Source organism: Ranitomeya imitator, chromosome 1, assembly GCF_032444005.1.
Source record: "Ranitomeya imitator isolate aRanImi1 chromosome 1, aRanImi1.pri, whole genome shotgun sequence".
NCBI classification, from domain to species: Eukaryota; Metazoa; Chordata; class Amphibia; order Anura; family Dendrobatidae; genus Ranitomeya; species Ranitomeya imitator.
The window spans coordinates 610,598,675-610,624,625 of NC_091282.1; the positions used below are offsets into that span (position 1 = coordinate 610,598,675).

The window sequence follows — 25,951 nt, forward strand, 5'->3', positions numbered from 1 at the left end:
TTGAACGACACCATTGGTTTTACCATGTCTTTTACTAGAAAACGGGAAATAAATTCCAAGTACAGTGAAATTGCAAAAAAAGTGCAATCCCACACTTTTTTTTTTGTTTGGCTTTTTTGCTAGGTTCATTAAATGCTAAAACTAACCTGCCATTATGATTCTCCAGGTTATTACGAGTTCACGAGACCTAACATGTCTAGATTATTTTTTATCCAAGTGGTGAAAAAAAATTCCAAACTTTGCTTACAAAAAAAAAAGTGCCATTTTCCGATACCCGAAGCGTCTCCATTTTTCGTGATCTGTGGTTAGGTGAGGGCTTATTTTTTGTGTGCCGAGCTGACGTTTTTAATAATACCATTTCGGTGCAGATACGTTCTTTTGATCGCCCGTTATTGCATTTTAATGCAATGTCGCAGCGACCAAAAAAACGTAATTCTGGCGTTTTGGATTTTTTTCTCGCTACACTGTTTAGCGATCAGGTTAATGATTTTTTTTATTGATAGATCGGGCGATTCTGAACGCGGCGATATCAAATACGTGTAGGTTTTTTTTTATTATTATTGTTTTATTTAGGATGGGGCGAAAGGGGGGTGATTTAAACTTTTATATTTTGTATATTTTTTTCATATTTTTAAAAACTTTTTTTTTACTTGTGCCATGCTTCAATAGCCTCCATGGGAGGCTAGAAGCTGGCATAGCCTGATCGGCTCTGCTACATAGCAGCGATCATCAGATCGCTGCTATGTAGCAGAAATTGAGGTGTGCTGTGAGCGCCGACCACAGGGGGGCGCTCACAGCAGGCCTGCATCAGTAACCATAGCGGTCTCAAGGACCTCTATGGTTACCTTCCTGATGCATCGCAGACCCCCGATCATGTGACGGGGGTCAGCGATGACATCATTTCCGGCCGTAAGCGCCGGTTAAATGCCGCTGTCTGCGTTTGACAGCGGCATTTAACAGGTTAATAGCGGCGGGTGAATAGTGATTTCACCCGCCGCTATTGCGCGCACATGTCAGCTGTACAAAACAGCTGACATGTCGCGACTTTGATGTAGGCTCACCGCCGGAGTCCACATCAAAGGGGGAGACACGACATGCGCCGTACTATTACTGCGCATGTCGTGAAAGGGTTAAAAAGAGACAGCATAAAAGAATGATAGCAAACCTATGTGTAACGGGGCAAAGAATATCAGACACACCATAAAAGCATACAAAAGAACCTTGATGGCAAAAAAAATGTGGCACAAAAAGCTACTCCATAAAAAAAACAAAAACGTGAAAAATTATAATACACAAAATTATTATAAAAAAAAATTATAATGAATATTAAATACCCATTGGTAAATACAATCACAAAAAGTGCATCCAAAAAAACTAATAAGAATCAATATATTTTAAATAATATATAAATTATTTAAGAAATTAATCAAAAATCAATATCACCAAAAGGTGAAATAGTGCACATTAATGGAAGATAGCTGTAATGAGCATTATGAACACCCAAGTGGCCAGCAAAGGAAAAGAACTACCTGCAGTGAAGATAATAGTGTTGAGGGAGGATCTAAAGTGATCCTTCACGGTTGACTCAGTGATTTCCAAATTAATCTAAAGGGCGTTGCCGGCAACTGAAAATGACCAGACGGAGACTCGTGCCTCTGTGTGGGGGATCGAGCAGATCTCTGGGCCCCCGTTTATTCTCTGACTTTTCATAGTCATAGAAATTATACTTCAACCAATCAGCATAAGAACACGTTCACAGTTCTTAACCTATAAGAATGCAGGAACAGTCTGTACGTCAAAGTCTCGTAGAACAATACACCCTCAGTCTCATGTCCTGGCAGATTGCAACAATCAAGGTCTCATCAAGGTCTCATAACATCTGTAAACTTTAGTCTACTAACAAAATTTATATTCAAAACAACAAAATGGAGTCGAAAAGCACAAAATGGAGAATCCTTCTTAATTTGTTCCTTCACATTCCCCCCTAGATAAATTTTGTTAATTAATGTCCAGCATCAGAGGTACTATCCCAAGCTATAAGCTCGAGGGGTACTGGTCTTCACATGACTGGTGCCATGTTACCAGCCATGGCTGTTGCGGCGTACCCGTCCCCCCTGTATACTAGAATTTACGAATAACAATTGTTGATAACGGTGGTGGGGATCTTTTGAAGATAGCCATACGCTTGGCTTCAACATCTTCATCTGATAACTTTGTGAAATCGGTGTAGAGAAGAGCAGGGGTGGCAACGCTTTTGGTTTCATCATTAGTTGTCTTAGTGCAGAATTTCCTAATACATACAGAAATACACCAAAGAACAAGTTTTAGTATTACATACATGACAAGGATAAAGGCAGCGATGTGAAACAAACTTTGCAAGATTCCAGCTATCCAGCCCCCAAATCCCTCAAACCAATTGGCTGGATTAAAAAGGAGAAGGTGTCTGCCCACCAACTGTCCTTATTACAGTCATTGTCTTTATCATATTGATCTCTGAGTCTTTGAATATCTTCTAACTTTAACTTTAGAGTACTATTGGGATCTGTATAATAACAGAAAGCGGGTCCAATAACCTGACACATACCACCCTGTGCTCCTGTTAAGTAGTCCAGTACTACAGTATGTTGATTAGTGACTATAATAAGTGGGTTTTGGACAGCAACAGTAGTATTAAGTATATCCAATATATCCCAAATTTGATCATCTAGATAATCTGTGACCCTAAGCAATTTATCCCACATTTGTGTAATGATAGGGTAAATGGAAATAGAACTGACAATTTTATTAGCTATACCCATCTGTACTACTAATCTTTCATGATATTGTACAAACTTATTATTCAAGGATGTTGGGGAATTTAGGCTGTCCCATGTGGTTATCAATATTATTATATAGAAATACAAAAAAACAAAACATTGTCCCCCTTATTTGCTACTAGTCTGTTTGACCAGCTTGCACTGCGATACGTGGATCCATGTCGGCCTTCCTTCCAGCTTTACTGACATAGGAGTAATGAGGAGAACTTGGTAGGGACCATCATACAAGGGTTCTAGTCCGTGTCTTCTGACATAGCTTTTCACGACCATAAACCACCAGGCTTCAAATTGTGACAAGTGTCGGTTTCTGCTTAATCTGGAAAGGAAGAAGAAACTAAAACATGGGTGTTAGCAACATTTTTACTAAGCTGAATAACATATTGAACAGCACGGTCAGTTTCTTCTGACAACTACTGAGACTGGAAATTTGCAACTGAGGACCTAGCACCAAACAATATCTCCTATGGGGACAGGCCATGTTTTGCAATAGGGGTAGTACGAATGTGTAAGAGCCCTGGCCATGGAGCCGTAGTCTCCTGCATCATTTTGGTCAATTGTCCCTTCAGTGTGCCGTTCAGCCTCTTAACTTTCCCACTGGATTGTGGATGGTACGGAGCATGGAGGGCTACAGTGGATCCAAGCATTGTCAGAACCTCCTGATACACATGAGAAGAAAAGACCGGGCCTTGGTCACTTTCAGCAACTTCTGGAACACCATATCTGCATATAACTTCCATCACCAGTTTCTTTGCTGTAGTTTTTGCAGTCATGTTGGTAACCGGGAATGCTTCCAGCCAACTGGAGAACATGTCGACAACCACCAGACAATATTTATACCTTCCAGACTTAGGCAACGTGATGTGGTCCTCTTGGAGCCTTTGGAAAGGATAGTCGAGCGTAGCAAGGTGCTTCGGGGGTACACGTTGAAGTTGACCGGGATTGCAGACAGATATTACATGCACGGTTGAGTGCTGTCAGGACTGTAGAAATACCTGGAGTCCAGTAGAATTTTTGTGCTAGGGCCTGTTTTTTTCCTCGATGTGTGGGCCCATGTGCCCACATGGCAATAGCAGGGTACATCCGCTTAGGGAGACACACAAGTTGGTCCTTTTTCCAGAGACCATGTCCATACATGCTCCATCAGCCTTCCACTGCGTCACTTCTTCCTTTGGGGACATTCTCTGCATCGTCATTAAACGGTCTCGCGGGGTCCGGCAGAAAACCTCAGTCTGGCATGGATCATCAGGTTCCTGTAGAGTCAGTGTTTCTTGTAACTGTTTACACTGAGAGCGTGTGGTCACCATAGCTGGTATGGTCGGTTCAACGGGTAGGAGAGCAGCGGCTTTTACTTGCATATCCGCAGAGGCGTTACCAACAGTCTGTGGACTGTTCCATAGTACCGTGCTCCTTAACTTTGATAATGGCCACCTGGGTAGGTAATTCGATTGAGCCCATGAGGGTTTTAACAGCTTCAGCATTCTTCACTGAGTCCCGGCGGTAGTAACAAATCCTCGATTAGCCCATAGGGCTCCGAAATCATGAGCAATACCAAATGCATACTGTGAGTCCGTGTATATTAGCCCGCCTGTCTTTGGCCAGAACACATGCAGTAGACAGATCCTGAAATTCTACTTCTTGTCCTGACAGTGAGGGAGTGAGTGCAGCTGCGTGCACTACGGTGTCTTCCGTAGTAACAGCGTATCCTGTGTGGAATCTGCCAAAATCATCAGCATATCTTGAACAGTCTTTCAGGGCATTGTAGAGAGATTGCATTATGCGGGATGTGTCCGGCATTCACTGATAACAATAAGTACATAGTCCAAGAAAACGCTGGAGTTCAGTCTCATCTTTTGGGAAAGAAAGGGAGCTGACGGCTATTTTTCTTTCTTCTGTGAGGTGTCTGGCACCCTGAAGGAGACAGTGACCCAAAAATATCACTTGACCAAGGCAGAACCGAAGTTTCGAGGCCGAAACCCGACAGTTCAGATCTACCAGATACTTGAGAAGACTAACAGTGGCAACAATGGCTTCCTGCTCTGTCTGTGCACACAACAAAAGATTACCCACATACTGAAGCAGCGTGACATAAGGATATTCTAACTGCCAGGGTAAAAGACACTCGCCCATATTTTTTTGCAAACTGATTGGGACTGTTTTGGGCCCCTTGTGACATAACTGTCCACATCAATTGTTGTCCCTGATAAGTGAATACAAACAGAAACTGGCAATCTGGGTGTAATGCAATGCTGAAGAAGGCATTGGCGAGGTCGATAACTGTGAACCAAGCAGCATCCTGAGATATCTGGGACAAAAGTATGTGGATTAGGCACCACCGGAGTTTCTAGAACAGTAGCTGCATTAACTGCCCATAGGTCTTGTACCAGCCGGTACACAGGGGGTTGGCCGGGTGGGGTCTTTTTCTTAACGGGAAACAAAGGCGTGTTACATGGGGAAACACAGTACCATTATCGAGTAACGTTTGTATTTGACCCTTGAGGCCCCGCTCCTGATCATGTTTCAAAGGGTACTGATGGACTTTGGGAAAAGGGGCACCAGGTTTGAGAAACACTTTTACTGGTTCAACAGGCATTATTGGGGGTGGATCTGGGCCTATCAGGGCCATCATAACCGTGGGAAGGGCATATAAGATATACATCTCATTATGTTCATCTGCATAGGGGTTATATAACATAAATACCATCTCACTATCATCTTGGAATTATATTCTGGAGCGGAACTGTGATGATACATCTGCCCCCAGTAAATTTACCGGACATGAGGGAGAGATTACGAACTGAGCAGTAACTTCAGGGAAAGGTCCCACAGGGATGGGTTTTGTGAGAGTATGTTTATTGGGTCTGCCATCTACTCCAATTAAAACAAGCTCTTGGTCTGAGAATTGAATAGGGATATCCGTAGGTACATCTGATGACTTGATTATGGAATTGGCCACCCCAGTGTCTACCATAAACTTGACAAGGGTGTCCCCGACAGGAAGCGTGACGGATGAGCATGCCCCAGGCTTGGTGGAGGACATTGTGATGGCAGACCCTGGTTTGCCACCCCGTCAGTATGGGCGATTATCAGGATTTTGAGACTGTCTGTAACCAGAGTATCCCCCAGAGTTCCCAGTATTCAGATTACGGGTAGAAGGGGGAACTGGAAGGTAACATCTGTCAGCAGGGGTATGACAATCTCTCTGAAAGTGACCGGGCCGGCCACAGCGCCAACACTGCAAGCGAGAATTGGCAGGGCGGGGCTGGAGAGTGAGATTCCCGGACATAGGGTTAAAAGGAATACTGGAGTAGAGAGCTGAATTCGTGTATGGTGGGAGGACTGGAGCTGAAGTCTGTTGTGTGTGCCACTGATAAGGAACCAGCTGCGACCTTGTTCCTGGGGTGGGGGCTAGAGTTGGAGTGGAGATCGCTGTGGCTACTGGTTTAACCTTTGCCTTTCCTGCTGATGCAGAACGGGCTAAGTTCTTTTGAAAACTCTTTACTATTTTTAATGCATCATCTGGAGTGGAAGTCTCAATGTCAGGTCTAACTGACATTATTGCCTCTTTCAATTCAGATTTAAGGCTCGGAAGTCAAAACTACTGCAAAAAGGTGTGAATGGGCTTTATTATACAATGAGAATCCCAAATCTTTAAACACTACCATAAGACGCCCATAAAACTTCTCGGCAGTCTCCCCCTTGTCCTGTGTGACATCTGTGAGGGAGGTAGCTTGGTCCGCTAATCTATCTTGTGCCCAAACTTTTAAAGCATTACAGAAATCAACACCACTCTCATAGGTTCCCTCGTCCAAATTTACATTATAGGTTATGCCACCCTCAATAATTGGAAAATATCCCTCTCCAGCCTTCACCTGGAGTAAGTAACAGATCTATCCGGGGAGTGGAATAAATCTCTCGATTCGCTGCCATTTGTCTATAGAAGGCCATGGGGAAGGTCTATCTGGGATGGAGAAAAGGGGGTATACTTTGGCCTGTCAGGAGTAGGTTTCACATCATCTTCTTCAAGCTCTGATATTACTGACTCAGGGGCGGGAGGAGGTGCGGTAAGAGGCATCTGCTGCAGAAGCGGGGCAGGAGGCTCTGTTACAGTTACAAATTGTATTGCCTGATGGGCCGTTAGGTGGCTATCGAGAACAAATCGGACCTCCTCCAATTTTATGGGGTTTTCCTGTATACAGCGCTCTATTGCTGATACTATGACCATAGCGGCATCCTTCCTGGGATATTGAAAGATACCGGCAGAGATTAATGGTATGGCCATTGTACGCTGAGGCATCGTACCGGGGGGAACAGAGGAGGCATACAGGATTGCATTCTGGACAGCCTCAGTAAGTAATTGTTGGGACCTGGGAATGTTGGTAGGATTATATCGTGGTCCCACTGCATGTATCACATATTGGCACGGCAGCTGTCCTGCTCTGGTTGCTGCGACCTGTCCTGTTTCTACCTGGCCATAAGTTTGTATATACGAATTAGATTCTTCCTGTATCATGGGTCCGCCTTTCTGTGAAATCATTGCAGCCAGTCCTCCAGCATGGTGGAGTTGATTGTTTGCGGCATTTACTATGGCCCCAACATGTTGTCTTGTGAGATCCCCTGTCCCTATCCTAAAGAGCACATCATGGCTGTGGGGTCCAGGAATAACATTAGAATACATTTCCTGGAAATCTTCTATCTCCTCTGTGTATCCTGTCTCTGACCGAGTGACTAAGGTAGGTGGGGGCGGATACTCATAACCACTCGCAATACTAGGCATAACAGGAGCTGGTGCTGGCGGCGGCCGATAGGTGCCGTCAGCGTTTAGCAAGGGAAAGGTGGGGGCTACGACCCCGAGTCTCCTCGCTCCACAATTGTAACAGACCTGTCTCCACTGAGAATTAATAACTCCGCATACATCACAAATCCACCCGGCAGGATCATAGGGTGGGTGCGCACTGAGTTTTGGCAACCCAGAATATATTGGTACTTTGGGATTGAGGGGCACGGAGCTTACAGTCGGGAGGAGAGGCTTGATTTCCTGGGGAGGGACCATATCATCTAACAGGGAGCCCCCCTGTTTCAGATTATTATTTTTTTAATTATTTGTCTTTCTAACACATTACCCTCAATCACTTTCTCAATTCCTTCCTGCACCACAAAACATTCAGCCACTTTCTCAGTCTTTGTCATAGTAGTAGACAGCTTCCCTTTTTCAACATAACAAAAACAAAACCAAACTATCATTTACAGGTTTCCTTCTAAAACAAGACACCATATTTTACTTTAAATTTACAATAATTCTTACTACACAAGGAGAGGAGGCAGCGACTCGCCCCCTCCATACCAGAAACACGGAACAGATAAGAATTTACAGCATTCCTCAACACAAAAGAAAGCAATAGCGCAGCGGTTTGACCTACCCCTCCCATCGGATATTTTGGAAATCTACACACAGAAGCAGAATACAGCAGTTCTCAGACTTAATTAATTTCTACAAAACCTTCATCACACAATTCACATGCCAGAACACCTTAGAAAAACCAATGATTCAGAATATTTTCCTGCATTCCTGACAGAGTTCTTTCCCCGTCTTTGGGCTAAAAATATCAGATTCATCACACACACGGAAACTGATTCTACTTTAGAGCTAAATATCCTTACTTAGTCGTGCACAATACCAGAGCAGCTGTATTCGTTTTGTTCCACTAGGTTTACCTGTCCCCCTCTGGGACAACCCAAAAACGCGGTACTCAGCGAAAGGAGGAGGGTGTTTCAAACTAACCCTCCGGATACCTCTAGAAATACATATATATATCTATATATTCCTGAGTTACGCATCCTACCCATCTTCGATCACCTCACCGCGCCTGATTCTAACAGTGATCAGGAATTCAGGATATTTTGACTATAAAGAGAATTACATCACTGGTCAATCCGGGGTGTCCGTCCCTTATGAGGTACGGTTCGAGCACTGGGCTCCCAACGGAACTACACCTCTATATGATTCCACCCAAGAATCACCCCACCATCGGGGACAAACCTCAGATCCTCTTTGCAGCAACAAACACAGGAAAACCACACCAAACGGTCAGTCTGGACAGTATAACTGCCAACTTACCGTGGTTGTTGTGGGGGATGATCAGTCCCAATTTTCCAGTGCCTGTGTCCGCTCCGAGGGTCCTTTGTCTTGTTGTCCTCCAGGGGGCAGAGGCGTTCCTGTTTGGGGCCCCACGTTTTTGGGCGCCAAGCTGTTGAGGGAGGATCTAAAGTGATCCTTCACGGTTGACTCAGTGATTTCCAAATTAATCTAAAGGGCGTTGCCGGCAACTGAAAATGACCAGACGGAGACTCGTGCCTCTGTGTGGGGGATCGAGCAGATCTCTGGGCCCCCGTTTATTCTCTGACTTTTCATAGTCATAGAAATTATACTTCAACCAATCAGCATAAGAACACGTTCACAGTTCTTAACCTATAAGAATGCAGGAACAGTCTGTACGTCAAAGTCTCGTAGAACAATACACCCTCAGTCTCATGTCCTGGCAGATTGCAACAATCAAGGTCTCATCAAGGTCTCATAACATCTGTAAACTTTAGTCTACTAACAAAATTTATATTCAAAACAACAAAATGGAGTCGAAAAGCACAAAATGGAGAATCCTTCTTAATTTGTTCCTTCACAATAGTAATACATAAAAGGTCACATACCAGACGGCCTGACACTCATCTGCCCCTGCACACACCACTCCATCGCACATTTCATCAGGGAGTCTCCCTTTTTACACAGCCAAGACAAAGTCCCATAAAAACACTGGACTCTATGCACCTATGAAGATATTGCATTACAAACCAGACGTTTGCAGCTAGAATTTACCACATTAACAATGTATAGAGTGTATTTATGAATCATTTAATGTTAGCTTCGTTGGAAAAAAACTGTGCTTTTCTTTCAAAAATAAGGAGGTTTCTAAGTGACCCTAAATTTTGAGCGGTAGTGTCAGGAATATGATGTATTTGATTATCTATGATCCCACACACTGAGCTCTGCTACATCCATTAAAGCTGAGCACAGACACATGCTGCATGCTTTCCGACCCCACTTCCTTCTAGCTCTTGCACCCTGCTGACAATACAGCTGTAGCGTGAAACTCCAGTGTGGGACTCTGTCTCCCCTCCCTCTCGAATGCAGGAGTGTGCAGAAAATCAGTCCTTTGTCTGAAACCATGCGCTCTGTTGTTCATGTACAAACTTAATAGTAAGGCATAACTTGACCCCAATTAGTGACAGAGATATGAAAGTTATATATTTGGTATGTGCATTGGCCGGGTCATCACCCACTGAGTTTTCCAATTTTCTGTACCCTTGGTATCCGAGAAACAAATTACTGCTTGCTCATGGTGCATAGCCAGGTCATGTTTGGTCTTAATAGAATGCTAGTCGCAAAACAAGATCAATGGTATTTCCGTCGTCACTATATGAATTTGCATCCTGGAGCTACGGTGGATAGGAATGTTCCATAACTCTGAGTCCCTCTGAGAAAGTAGGAATGCATTCCATAGCTCCGCCCACTCAGTGATGTCACGACCAAGGGGTATAAGACCTTGAGAGCTAATTTTTCACTAGCCTTTGACCAGGAAGCTAGCTGAGAGATGCTCTGTAATGCATCTTGATGTATCGCCCCTCCCCCGCACCGCATGTTCTGCTATGAAATGACATACGGAACTGAAAGTGTTTTTTCAACTTTAATCCCTTTTTATTTGTAATTGTTTGTGCATACGATACTTGTCTTCTTTTATAATATCTTTTTACCCTCTTGTAAACACTGCCTACCTTTTTAGAGTAAAATATATAAAATTATTAGCTTTGTTTCTCCTTGCTCTATAACGTACTGTCAAGTCCTCTGAAGTGAATTACGTTACTAATTTGGGTTGGCTCTGGACCCGTTATTAATTAAGGAATCGGAGCTGGTGGCAGCAGACTTGTCCTGCGCATTTGGAAAACCTGGTAGCAACAGACGGCATTGATAATTACTGTTACCGCCTAAGTGGGAGCAGTTATATGTGCCCATTAGCCAGTACAAAATGAGGCCGGTGTCACACTAGCAAGTTTTACGGACATATGAGAGGCGCAAAAACTACGCATTGCACACAGACCAATGATTCTATATGGGGCAGCTCCTATCTGCCGTATATTTCTCGGCCGTATTTTACGGGCGTAGAAAATCGCAGCATGCTGCGTTTGTCAGTGTATTGTGCAAAAAATCCACCAATGAAAGTCTATTGGTGCGAGAAAAATACGGATTACACACGGACCAACAGTGTGAGAAATACGCAGCGGTGTTCTAGAGAAAAGCCGGCAATTCAGTGTGGTGTACAGTAAAATCACACTGACAGGTTTTATTAGAATCTACTATATAATTGTCTAAGGGTCACTTCCGTCTTTCTGTCCTTCTGTCTTTCTGTCTGTCACGGATATTCATTGGTCGCGGCCTCTGTCTGTCATGGAATCCAAGTCGCTGATTGGTCTCGCCAGATACCTGTCATGGCTGCCGCGACCAATCAGCGACGGCCACAGTCCGATTAGTCCCTCCCTACTCCCCTGCTGTCGGCGCCCGCTCCATACTCCCCGCAGTCACCGCTCACACAGGGTTAATGCCAGCGGTAAAGGACTGCGTTATGCCGCGGGTAACTCACTCCGTTACCGCCGCTATTAACCCTGTGTGACCAAGTTTTTACTATTGATGCTGCCTATGCAGCGTCAATAGAAAAAACATCTAATGTTAAAAATAATAAAAAAAATAACAAATCATTATATACTCACCTTTCGCGACCAAGATTGGTATGGGAGAAGGACCTGCCATGACGTCACGGTCATGTGACCGCGACGTCATCACAGGGCCTGCGCGAGAGCAACCTGCCGTGACGTCACGGTCATGTGACCGGGACGTCATCACAGGTCCTGCGCGCCTGCGCGAGAAGGACCTGTCATGACGTCACGGTCATGTGACCGAACTACAAGGGGCCCTTGGAAGTTGAGTATATGTTTATTTTTTATTTTTTAACCTGTAACATACGTGGCTGGGCAACATACTACGTGACTGGGCAATATACTATGTGGCTGGGCAATATACTACGTGGCTGGGCAATATACTACGTGGCTGGGCAATATACTACGTGGCTGGGCAATATACTACGTGGCTGGGCAATATACTACGTGGCTGGGCAACATACTACGTGACTGGGCAATATACTACGTGACTGGGCAATATACTACGTGGCTGGGCAACATACTACGTGGCTGGGCAATATACTACGTGGCTGGGCAATATACTACGTGGCTGGGCAATATACTACGTGGCTGGGCAATATACTACGTGGCTGGGCAACATACTACGTGACTGGGCAATATACTACGTGACTGGGCAATATACTACGTGGCTGTGCAATATACTACGTGGCTGTGCAATATACTACGTGGCTGGGCAATATACTACGTGACTGGACAATATACTATGTGGCTGGGCAATATACTACGTGGCTGGGCAATATACTAGCAGGTTTACTTACACATTTGGAATTAACTTGGCACTGTGACATTTGGACTGTAGATCAGCCTGGAAGTGTGAAATGCACTGCAGCAAAAAAGAATGTTATTTCTTTGTTTATTTTTTTTTTTTTTATTGTGAAAAGTCTTTTCAGTGGGTCATTTATTATTCAACCCCTCAACCCACCAGAATTCTGTTTGGTTCCCCTAAAGTATTAAGAAGTAGTTCAGGCACAAAGAACAATGAGCTTCACATGTTTGGATTAATTATTTCTTTTTCCAGCCTTTTCTGACTATTTAAGACCCTCCCCAAACTTGTGAACAGCACTCATACATGGTCAGCATGGGAAAGACAAAGGAGCATTCCAAGGCCATCAGAGACAAGATCGTGGAGGGTCACAAGGCTGGCAAGGGGTACAAAACCCTTTCCAAGGAGTTGGGCCTATCTGTCTCCACTGTTGGGAGCATCATCCGAAAGTGGAAGGCTTATGGAACTACTGTTAGCCTTCCACGGCCTGGACAGCCTTTGAAAGTTTCCTCCCGTGCCGAGGCCAGGCTTGTCCAAAGAGTCAAGGCTAACCCAAGGACAACAAGGAAGGAGCTCCGGGAAGATCTCATGGCAGTGGGGACATTGGTTTCAGTCAATACCATAAGTAACGTACTCCACCGCAATGGTCTCTGTTCCAGACAAGCCCGTAAGGTACCTTTCAAAGCGTCATGTCAAGGCTCGTCTACAGTTTGCTCATGATCACTTGGAGGACTCTGAGACTGACTGGTTCAAGGTTCTCTGGTCTGATGAAACCAAGATCGAGATCTTTGGTGCCAACCACACACGTGACGTTTGGAGACTGGATGGCACTGCATACGACCCCAAGAATACCATCCCTACAGTCAGCCAAGGGGCCTGGCCATCTGGTCCGCATCCATGGGAAGATGGATAGCACGGCCTACCTGGAGATTGTATAATGTCAGTGAGACACATACATATATACAGGTCCTTCTCAAAAAATTAGCATATAGTGTTAAATTTCATTATTTACCATAATGTAATGATTACAATTAAACTTTCATATATTATAGATTCATTATCCACCAGCTGAAATTTGTCAGGTCTTTTATTGTTTTAATACTGATGATTTTGGCATACAACTCCTGATAACCCAAAAAACCTGTCTCAATAAATAAGCATATCAAGAAAAGGTTCTCTAAACCAGGAGTCCCCAACTCCAGTCCTCAAGGCCCACCAACATGTCATGTTTTCAGGATTTCCTTAGTCTTGCCCCGGTAATAATTGCATCACCTGTGCAATGCAAAGGAAATCCTGAAAACATGACCTGTTGGTGGGCCTTGAGGACTGGAGTTGGGGACCCCTGCTCTAAACGACCTATTACCCTAATCTTCTGAATCAACTAATTAACTCTAAACACATGCAAAAGATACCTGAGGCTTTTATAAACTCCCTGCCTGGTTCATTACTCAAAACCCCCATCATGGGTAAGACTAGCGACCTGACAGATGTCAAGAAGGCCATCATTGACACCCTCAAGCAAGAGGGTAAGACCCAGAAAGAAATTTCTCAACAAATAGGCTGTTCCCAGAGTGCTGTATCAAGGCACCTCAATGGTAAGTCTGTTGGAAGGAAACAATGTGGCAGAAAACGCTGTACAACGAGAAGAGGAGACCGGACCCTGAGGAAGATTGTGGAGAAGGACCGATTCCAGACCTTGGGGAACCTGAGGAAGCAGTGGACTGAGTCTGGTGTGGAAACATCCAGAGCCACCGTGCACAGGCGTGTGCAGGAAATGGGCTACAGGTGCCGCATTCCCCAGGTAAAGCCACTTTTGAACCATAAACAGCGGCAGAGGCGCCTGACCTGGGCTACAGAGAAGCAGCACTGGACTGTTGCTAAGTGGTCCCAAGTACTTTTTTCTGATGAAAGCAAATTTTGCATGTCATTCGGAAATCAAGGTGCCAGAGTCTGGAGGAAGACTGGGGAGAAGGAAATGCCAAAATGCCTGAAGTCCAGTGTCAAGTACCCACAGTCAGTGATGGTGTGGGGTGCCATGTCAGCTGCTGGTGTTGGTCCACTGTGTTTCATCAAGGGCAGGGTCAATGCAGCTAGCTATCAGGAGATTTTGGAGCACTTCATGCTTCCATCGGCTGAAATGCTTTATGGAGATGAAGATTTCATTTTTCAGCACGACCTGGCACCTGCTCACAGTGCCAAAACCACTGGTAAATGGTTTACTGACCATGGTATTACTGTGCTCAATTGGCCTGCCAACTCTCCTTACCTGAACCCCATAGAGAATCTGTGGGATATTGTGAAGAGAAAGTTGAGAGACGCAAGACCCAACACTCTGGATGAGCTTAAGGCCGCTATTGAAGCATCCTGGGCCTCCATAACATCTCAGCAGTGTCACAGGCTGATTGCCTCCATGCCACGCCGCATTGAAGCAGTCATTTCTGCCAAAGGATTCCCGACCAAGTATTGAGTGCATAACTGAACATTATTATTTGATGGTTTTTTTGTTTGTTATTAAAAAACACTTTTATTTGATTGGATGGGTGAAATATGCTAATTTATTGAGACAGGTTTTTTGGGTTATCAGGAGTTGTATGCCAAAATCATCAGTATTAAAACAATAAAAGACCTGACAAATTTCAGTTGGTGGATAATGAATCTATAATATATGAAAGTTTAATTGTAATCATTACATTATGGTAAATAATGAAATTTAACACTATATGCTAATTTTTTGAGAAGGGCCTGTATATATTTATATTTCGTAGAGCGCTAGATAGCAGAAATTCAATTGCCGGGTTTTTCTATCTCCTGCTCAAACCCAACAGGATATGAGGCATGGATTACATACAGTAAACCATTTCATATCCCTTATTTTTGTACATATTCCTCATTAGTAATGTTACAAGTGTATGTGTGTAAAATTTGGAGGCTCTGGCTGTTACAATAAAGGGTTAAATCACAGAAAAAATTGGTGTGGGCTCCCGCGCAATTTTATCCGTCAGAGTGGGAAAGCCAGTGACTGAGGGTAGATATTAATAGCCTAAAGAGGGTCCATGGTTATTGCCCCCCCCCCCCTGGCTAAAAACATCTGCCCCCAGCCACCCCAGAAAAGGCACATCTGTAGGATGCGGCTATTCTGGCACTTAGCCCCTCTCTTCCCACTCCCCTGTATCGGTGGGATATGGGGTAATAAAGGGTTAATGTCACCTTGCTATTGTAAGGTGATATTAAGCCAGGTTAATAATGGAGAGGCGTCAATAAGACACCTATCCATTATTAATCCAATAGTAGTACATGGTTAATAAAACACACATATTATGATAAAAGTATTTTATTGAAATAAATACACAGGGTGTTGTAATAATTTATTATACTCTCAATCCAATTGAAGACCCTTGTCACCTGAAACAAAGTTAAAATAAAAAAATAACAATATCCCATACCTCTCCGATGCTCAGTCATGTCCCACGCTGTAAATCCATCTGAAGGGGTTAAATAATTTTACAAGCAGGAGCTCTGGTAATGCAGCCGCCCCTGCCTGTAAAAACTGGGGAATGAATGTGAAGAAGGGGAACGTAGCTACCTAGACTTGCGGTGCTGCGCCCTCTGCTGGTATAGCCGCATATGAACTCGAGCGTAAGAAAATATTCAGAAAAATTCCCACGCTCGAGTTCATATGAGGTTATACCAGCAGGGGGCGCAGCAGCAGCAGCAATTTTACACACATACACTTGTAACATTACTAATGAGGAATATATATATATATAATACAAAAATAAGGGATATGAAATAGTTTACTGTCTCACTGACATATATACAGTACAGACCACAAGTTTGGACACACCTTCTCATTTAAAGATTTTTCTGTATTTTCATGACTATGAAAATTGTACATTCATACTGAAGGCATCAAAACTATGAATTAACACATGTGGAATTATATACTTAACAAAAAAGTGTGAAACAACTGAAATATGTCTTATATTCTAGGTTCTTCAAAGTAGCCACATTTTGCTTTGATGACTGCTTTGCACTCTCTTGGCATTCTCTTGATGAGCTTCAAGAGGTAGTCACCGGGAATGGTTTTCACTTCACAGGTGTGTCCTGTCAGGTTTAATAAGTGGGATTTCTTGCCTCATAAAAGGGGTTGGGACCATCAGTTGTGTTGTGCAGAAGTCTGGTGGGTACACAGCTGATAGTCCTACTGAATAGACTGTTAGCTGCTTTTTTTCTTGCCATAATACAAATTCTACAGAAAAATCTTTAAATGAGAAGGTGTGTCCAAACTTTTGGTCTGTAAAATATATATATATATATATATATATATATATATACATACATATATTTATTTATAATGTGTGTGTCTCACTGACATTATATATATATATATATATATATATATATATATATATATATATATATATATATATATATATACTAGCTATTGAACCCGTTCTACGCCCGGGTGTCGAGCATTTATATTGGTATATGGTCTCCATCCTGGTATGTGCTGCTCCCATCCTGTGTCCCCATCCTGCCATGTGCTGCTCCATCCTGCGTCCCCATCCTGTCATGTGCTGCTCCATCCTGCGCCCCCATCCTGCCATGTGCTGCTCCATCCTGCGTCCCCATCCTGTCATGTGCTGCACCCATCCTGCGCCCCCATTCTGTCATGTGCTGCACCCATCCTGCGCCCCCATCCTGTCATGTGCTGCACCCATCCTGCGTCCCCATCCTGCCATGTGCTGCTCCATCCTGCGTCCCCATCCTGTCATGTGCTGCACCCATCCTGCGCCCCCATTCTGTCATGTGCTGCACCCATCCTGCGCCCCCATCCTGTCATGTGCTGCACCCATCCTGCGTCCCCATCCTGTCATGTGCTGCTCCCATCCTGCACCCTCATTCTGTCATGTGCTGCTCCCATCCTGCACCCTCATTCTGTCATGTGCTGCACCCATCCTGCGCCCCCATCCTGTCATGTGCTGCACCCATCCTGCACCCCCATTCTGTCATGTGCTGCACCCATCCTGCGCCCCCATCCTGTCATGTGCTGCTCCCATCCTGCGCCTCTATTCTGACATGTGCTGCACCCATCCTGCGCCTCCATTCTGACATGTGCTGCTCCCATCCTGCGCCACCGTTCTTTAATTTGCTGCGCCCATCCATATGCTGCTCCATAAAGGTTTATGGCCCCCATAAGATGCTCCATAGTATATGCCCCGTACACTGCTCCATAAAGGTTGATGGCCCCATAAGATGCTCCATAGTATATGCTCCGTACACTGCTCCATAAAGGTTGATGACCCCCATAAGATGCTCCATAGTATATGTCCCCGTACGCTGTTCCATAAAGGTTTATGGCCCCCATAAGATGCTCCATGGTATATGCCCCCGTACACTGCTCCATTATGGTTTATGGCCCCCATAAGATGCTCCATGGTATATTCCCCTGTACACTGCTCCATTATGGTTTATGGCCCCATAAGATGCTCCATTGTATATGCCCCCGTACACTGCTCCATTATGGTTTATGGCCCTGTCAGATGCTCCATTGTATATGCCCCCGTACACTGCTCCATTATGGTTTATGGCCCCGTCAGATGCTCCATGGTATATTCCCCCATACACTGCTCCATTATGGTTTATGGCCCCATAAGATGCTCCATTGTATATGCCCCCGTACACTGCTCCATTATGGTTTATGGCCCCATAAGATGCTCCATTGTATATGCCCCCGTACACTGCTCCATTATGGTTTATGGCCCCCATAAGATGCTCCATTGTATATGCCCCCGTACACTGCTCCATAAAGGTTTATGGCCCCATAAGATTCTCCATGGTATATGCCCCCGTACACTGCTCCATTATGGTTTATGGCCCCATAAGATGCTCCATTGTATATGACCCCGTACACTGCTCCATTATGGTTTATGGCCCCATAAGATGCTCCATATTATATGCCCCTGTACACTGCCCCATAAAGGTTTATGGCCCCCATAAGATGTTCCATTGTATATGCCCCCGTACACTGCTCCATTATGGTTTATGGCCCCATAAGATGCTCCATGGTATATGCCCTGTATCCTGCTGCAATAAATGAAAAAAAAAAAAATACCATACTCACCTATCGTCGCTGTGCGCCGAGTGCTGGGGGGCCTGAGCAGGCAGACACCCCCCAGCACTTTCTATATTCACCTGGCCCCGTTCCACCGCTGCGCGCCGCCATCTTCCGGGTCCTCTGGCTGTGACTGGTCACTCAGAGGGCGGCGCGCATTAAGCGCGTCATCGCGCCCTCTGAACTGAACGTCACAGGCAGAGGACCCAGAAGATGGCGGCGCGCAGCGGTGGAACGGGGCCAGGTGAATATAGCCGATACTTACCCTCCTGGCGGTCCCTGCTTCTCTGTTGGAGATCGCGGTGTGCGTTCAGTGTTTACGCATACCGCGATCTCCTGGGAGTGTCACTCTGTGGGGGCCAGACTGCGCCGGCGCTTGCGCAGTCTATAAAGGCTTCGGATAGAGTGACGCTCCCAGCGTTATATTATATATACAGTGGGGCAAAAAAGTATTTAGTCAGTCAGCAATAGTGCAAGTTCCACCACTTAAAAAGATGAGAGGCGTCTGTAATTTACATCACAGGTAGACCTCAACTATGGGAGACAAACTGAGAAAAAAAAATCCAGAAAATCACATTGTCTGTTTTTTTAACATTTTATTTGCATATTATGGTGGAAAATAAGTATTTGGTCAGAAACAAAATTTCATCTCAATACTTTGTAATATATCCTTTGTTGGCAATGACAGAGGTCAAACGTTTTCTGTAAGTCTTCACAAGGTTGCCACACACTGTTGTTGGTATGTTGGCTCATTCCTCCATGCAGATCTCCTCTAGAGCAGTGATGTTTTTGGCTTTTTGCTTGGCAACACGGACTTTCAACTCCCTCCAAAGGTTTTCTATAGGGTTGAGATCTGGAGACTGGCTAGGCTACTCCAGGACCTTGAAATGCTTCTTACGAAGCCACTCCTTCGTTGCCCTGGCGGTGTGCTTTGGATCATTGTCATGTTGAAAGACCCAGCCACGTTTCATCTTCAATGCCCTTGCTGATGGAAGGAGGTTTGCACTCAAAATCTCACGATACATGGCCCCATTCATTCTTTCATGTACCCGGATCAGTCGTCCTGGCCCCTTTGCAGAGAAACAGCCCCAAAGCATGATGTTTCCACCACCATGCTTTACAGTAGGTATGGTGTTTGATGGATGCAACTCAGTATTCTTTTTCCTCCAAATACGACAAGTTGTGTTTCTACCAAACAGTTCCAGTTTGGTTTCATCAGACCATAGGACATTCTCCCAAAGCTCCTCTGGATCATCCAAATGCTCTCTAGCAAACTTCAGACGGGCCTGGACATGTACTGGCTTAAGCAGTGGGACACGTCTGGCACTGCAGGATCTGAGTCCATGGTGGCGTAGTGTGTTACTTATGGTAGGCCTTGTTACATTGGTCCTAGCTCTCTGCAGTTCATTCACTAGGTCCCCCCGCGTGGTTCTGGGATTTTTGCTCACCGTTCTTGTGATCATTCTGACCCCACGGGGTGGGATTTTGTGTGGAGCCCCAGATCGAGGGAGATTATCAGTGGTCTTGTATGTCTTCCATTTTCTAATTATTGCTCCCACTGTTGATTTCTTCACTCCAAGCTGGTTGGCTATTGCAGATTCAGTCTTCCCAGGCTGGTGCAGGGCTACAATTTTGTTTCTGGTGTCCTTTGACAGCTCTTTGGTCTTCACCATAGTGGAGTTTGGAGTCAGACTGTTTGAGGGTGTGCACAGGTGTCTTTTTATACTGATAACAAGTTTAAACAGGTGCCATTACTACAGGTAATGAGTGGAGGAAAGAGGAGACTCGTAAAGAAGAAGTTACAGGTCTGTGAGAGCCAGAAATCTTGATTGTTTGTTTCTGACCAAATACTTATTTTCCACCATAATATGCAAATAAAATGTTAAAAAAACAAACAATGTGATTTTCTGGATTTTTTTTCTCAGTTTGTCTCCCATAGTTGAGGTCTACCTATGATGTAAATTACAGACGCCTCTCATCTTTTTAAGTGGTGGAACTTGCACTATTGCTGACTGACTAAATACTTTTTTGCCCCACTGTATGTATGTATATATATATATATATATATATATATATATATATATATATATATATATACACATACATACATACACATACATACATACACATACATACATACATACATACATACATACATACATACATATAGACAGTATATATGTTTTTATGATTTTTTGAGAACATGGATCCATTGAGAAAATCTCGGATGCCATACGGATTACATACGGAGGATGACATGCGTAAAATACGCTGCCACACCCTGCCTACGGATGACATACGGATCACTGTTTTGGGATAATTTCCGGGTATTACGCATGTAAAATACGGACCGTATTTCCCTACGCTGAGTGTGACTCCGGCCTAAGGCAGCCCTTCTGGCAACTAATTATTCTAGGTGCAGTACCCGGTCTGACCTGAGGGTAAGGCTACTTTCACACTTGCGTCGGTACGGGTCGGTCGCTATGCGTCGGGGCGACGTACCGACGCACGTTGTGAAATTTGTGCACGACGTTGGCAGCGGATGCAGTTTTTCATCTGCTGCCTATTCTGAAGTCCGGGGAGGAGGGGGCGGAGTTTCGGCCGCGCATGTGCGGTAGAAAATGGTGGACGCGACAGACAAAAAAACGTTACATTGAACTTTTTTGTGACGACGGTCTGCCAAAACACGACGGATCCGTCGCATGACGGACGTGACGTGTGGCCATCCGTCGCGATCCATTGCTAATACAAGTCTATGGGCAAAAAACGCATCCTGCGAGCACATTTGCAGGATCCGTTTTTTGCCCAAAACGACAGATTGCACAAAACGCAAGTGTGAAAGTAGCCTAAGGGGGTCACCAGAGAGCTGCAAGTTCCAAACCGGAACTGGGAAGTGGGATATAGATAATTCCGCTTCAGAAAAGAACTGGGCAACCAAACAACCCCGGTTCATGACACATTAGTGTGAGCGGTGGGGATGATAAAGATATCTTCCCTGTGAGTTGTGACAGGTAGTGTATTTTCCATGGTTCTGGGCACACCACCAGAGCTGGCCTACTGCTCCACCCACCATTGGTTTCTGTAGGACCAAGTCTTGCATACAGCTCCCTCTCTCTCTCTGTGAATTTCCAACCCCTTCCCTTCCAGCAAATGGTCAGTTTGGAATGCAGAGTTTTTATTGCCTGCCAGGACTAGCAGAGCTGAATGAGTTCTCCCTCCAAAAATCCCTTTGTCTTCTAGCCATAATGCTCAAAGTCAATGTCATGATCTGCTTAGTTTGTGGGATTAGGTAGTTCAGAAGTTAAATTTGGCGGCCTCACTATGGGATTCTGGGAGGCTTCTCATAGCATCAGTGTGAGGTCATTCCTCGTCGCTTATACTCTGACCCTTGGCCGAGTGTGTGTGACCCTGTTGTGACTGTGTGCATTGTGCTTGTGCTTTGTGCCTGTGCTAATTTATTCTTGTCTGGTTCTGATCTGGTTCTGTCTGTTCCTCCTGTACTGCGCTGCTATCTCAGTGTATGACTCCTTGCTTACGTTCTAACTATTCTCTGCTCGCCCCTCCTGTACCGCGCTGCCCTCTCCATGTATGACCCCCACCTGTCTGACCTGAGTTTCCCTCTCCTGTACTTCTGTGTCCCTGTAGAATCCTGCACTCCTCTGCAGCAGCAGGACGCTACGCCCCGCCCCTTGTGGTCACATGATCGCAGGTCCTTCTATTTTCTGCCATCCTCAGCATGCTGCTCAGGTCCCGTCTGCCTGAGCATTCCCTGTGGTATCTGACCCCGGGTACTCCCGCAGTGTGGGTGAGTCACCCTGTTCAGCCGTGGCAGTGCGCCTGTGCTGACAGGAGCCTGATAGTCAAATTCAATAACACACATTAATCCTAGAAACATGAAAATTAGATTTCCAGGATTGGGGCACTTGGGGTTAGGTACGGCAGCGTTTTGCGGCATTTAGGGCCATCAGAAACTTGGGAAATGAATTTCTACCCACCAGCAAATCTCAGACATATTGTGTTTGGACGCTAAAGAACAGTAAAATCACAGGAAAAATAATGCAAACTGTTGGCCTGTGAGGTTCCAGACCAAAGATATAATGAAAAGGAGTTATCCATAACTTTCCAAGTTATGTGTACCTCCCAGAAAACAGCCCATATGTGAGGTCAGCAAAGTGGTAGTTCCTAATTTTATGGCCGAAGCATAAAACAGGAACGTCCATCTTTGGCAATTATCAAAGCCAGGAGAGACAGCTGAACACCATGCTGGGGTACTGGATCATTTCTTTGGGATCTCTCCTCCCCTTTATCGACACGTCATACTTGTGACTGAGATTTAGTACGTTTCATATTTTCATCCCTTTTATTTCATAATTGTTTGTACATACTTGTATTTTGTCTCTTTTGTAATATCATTTGTATCATTTTTGTCATGGTTAGGACAAGGTTATCTCTTGTACTATCAGGGTTAATTTTCTTAGCTTCTCTTTCAAGATGGGAGGGCTATTTATACTCGCTCCTTACCTGGTATCCTAGTCAGCTGTAGGTTTTCAGCAGTCTGTATGCTTGACTTCTGTAGTGTATGCTGGCTTGCTTAGTGTCTTGCTGTTACCTGCTTTATTCGCTTTCCTGGATTACTGACCCCTGGCTTGGCTATTCTCTGACTCTGCCTGTTTGTATCTTGTAATCTCCTGGCTATGACCTCGGCTTGTTTCACTATTCTTTTATGCCTGTCCCTTCTCTGTTTCCCCAGCATCTGGCTCCGCCCACGTGACCACCTCCCACTCTGTCGCATGATCGTAGGTCCTTTTGCTTTTCCTGCTCACTCTGTCTCATGTGAAAGGTCCCATTGGTGATCAGGTTAGTTACCCGGTTTCTGGTCCAGCTCTGTTGCTGCTGGGTGCAGTTTACCCTGCAGCATTAATACCCGGGTATCGTGACATTTTTGTAAACTGCCGATTTTTTTTTTTTTTTCCCTGAAGTAAACTTATAAATTTGGTAGTTCTTCTTGTTCTATGAGCAATCCGCCACATCAGTCACGTTACCAAACGCGTGTCCGATCCACCTATAAGAGGTCAATGGTAGCAGCATAGTTCTTCTATTTATGAGGGGTTGGGGACTTGGTGGTGAGTGGATCGAGGTGTATATATATATATATATATATATATATATATATATATATATATATATATATATATATATATATATATATATATATATATATATATATATACATACAGTGGGGCAAAAAAGTATTTAGTCAGTCAGCAATAGTGCAAGTTCCACCACTTAAAAAGATGAGAGGCGTCTGTAATTTACATCATAGGTAGACCTCAACTATGGGAGACAAACTGAGAAAAAAAAATCCAGAAAATCACATTGTCTGTTTTTTTAACATTTTATTTGCATATTATGGTGGAAAATAAGTATTTGGTCAGAAACAAAATTTCATCTCAATACTTTGTAATATATCCTTTGTTGGCAATGACAGAGGTCAAACGTTTTCTGTAAGTCTTCACAAGGTTGCCACACACTGTTGTTGGTATGTTGGCCCATTCCTCCATGCAGATCTCCTCTAGAGCAGTGATGTTTTTGGCTTTTCGCTTGGCAACACGGACTTTCAACTCCCTCCAAAGGTTTTCTATAGGGTTGAGATCTGGAGACTGGCTAGGCCACTCCAGGACCTTGAAATGCTTCTTACGAAGCCACTCCTTCGTTGCCCTGGCGGTGTGCTTTGGATCATTGTCATGTTGAAAGACCCAGCCACGTTTCATCTTCAATGCCCTTGCTGATGGAAGGAGGTTTGCACTCAAAATCTCACGATACATGGCCCCATTCATTCTTTCATGTACCCGGATCAGTCGTCCTGGCCCCTTTGCAGAGAAACAGCCCCAAAGCATGATGTTTCCACCACCATGCTTTACAGTAGGTATGGTGTTTGATGGATGCAACTCAGTATTCTTTTTCCTCCAAACACGACAAGTTGTGTTTCTACCAAACAGTTCCAGTTTGGTTTCATCAGACCATAGGACATTCTCCCAAAACTCCTCTGGATCATCCAAATGCTCTCTAGCAAACTTCAGACGGGCCCGGACATGTACTGGCTTAAGCAGTGGGACACGTCTAGCACTGCAGGATCTGAGTCCATGGTGGCGTAGTGTGTTACTTATGGTAGGCCTTGTTACATTGGTGCCAGCTCTCTGCAGTTCATTCACTAGGTCCCCCCGCGTGGTTCTGGGATTTTTGCTCACCGTTCTTGTGATCATTCTGACCCCACAGGGTGGGATTTTGCGTGGAGCCCCAGATCGAGGGAGATTATCAGTGGTCTTGTATGTCTTCCATTTTCTAATTATTGCTCCCACTGTTGATTTCTTCACTCCAAGCTGGTTGGCTATTGCAGATTCAGTCTTCCCAGCCTGGTGCAGGGCTACAATTTTGTTTCTGGTGTCCTTTGACAGCTCTTTGGTCTTCACCATAGTGGAGTTTGGAGTCAGACTGTTTGAGGGTGTGCACAGGTGTCTTTTTATACTGATAACAAGTTTAAACAGGTGCCATTACTACAGGTAATGAGTGGAGGAAAGAGGAGACTCTTAAAGAAGAAGATACAGGTCTGTGAGAGCCAGAAATCTTGATTGTTTGTTTCTGACCAAATACTTATTTTCCACCATAATATGCAAATAAAATGTTAAAAAAACAGACAATGTGATTTTCTGGATTTTTTTTTTCTCAGTTTGTCTCCCATAGTTGAGGTCTACCTATGATGTAAATTACAGACGCCTCTCATCTTTTTAAGTGGTGGAACTTGCACTATTGCTGACTGACTAAATACATTTTTGCCCCACTATGTGTATATATAGATATATATATATATATATATGTATATATATATATATATATATATATATATATATATCTATCTATCCAGTGGTGTATATACATCTCGTCACTTCACGTGCCACAATATTCGACTAGTTAGAGCTGCCACGTCCTTTTTCTTATCCTCTTTCAATACACTTATTGGCCAGCAGGGTAGGGGGGCGCAAGGGAGCTGCAAGTTCATGACTAAGGCTATGTGCACACGTTGCAGATTATTTGCGGTTTTTTAGCGTTTTTGCGCTATAAAAACGCTATAAAACCGCAAATAATCTGCATACATTAAGCATCCTATCATTTTTAATGAAATTCGCAATTTCTGTGCACATGATGTGCGTTTTTCCGCATGAAAAATGCATTGCGGAAAAATAATGAACCTGCTCATTAATTTTGCGTTTTTTTCGCGGTTTTCCCACTGTCTAATGCATTGGGAAATGTCTGGGAAAAACCGCGCAAAAAACGCGCAAAAAAAGCATGCGGATTTCATGCGGAAATCTGGCAGAAATGTCCGGATTTCCATAGGAATTTTCTGCATGAATTCCTGAACGTGTGCACATAGCCTAAAAGTGAAATTTTTCTGACATA

At 44.3% G+C, this 25,951-nt stretch overlaps 1 protein-coding gene across 7 annotated transcripts in view; it reads left to right on the top strand.

The window, feature by feature from the left end:
* Window positions 1–25,951, top strand: part of LOC138681656 (farnesyl pyrophosphate synthase-like) — a 59,743-nt gene that overhangs the window by 24,692 nt on the left and 9,100 nt on the right. The window contains exon 2 of one of the 7 annotated variants that reach the window (XM_069769349.1): window positions 12,637–13,053. The exons of 3 other annotated variants lie outside the window; for them this stretch is intronic. In XM_069769349.1, the coding sequence (XP_069625450.1) occupies window positions 12,688–13,053 (366 nt within the window). In that variant the 5' untranslated portion in view covers window positions 12,637–12,687. Of the gene's footprint in view, window positions 1–6,912; window positions 7,547–12,636; window positions 13,054–23,246; window positions 23,354–25,951 lie in introns of those variants that run through there. 3 more of the 7 variants (XM_069769401.1, XM_069769359.1, XM_069769391.1) reach the window with 3 other exon arrangements.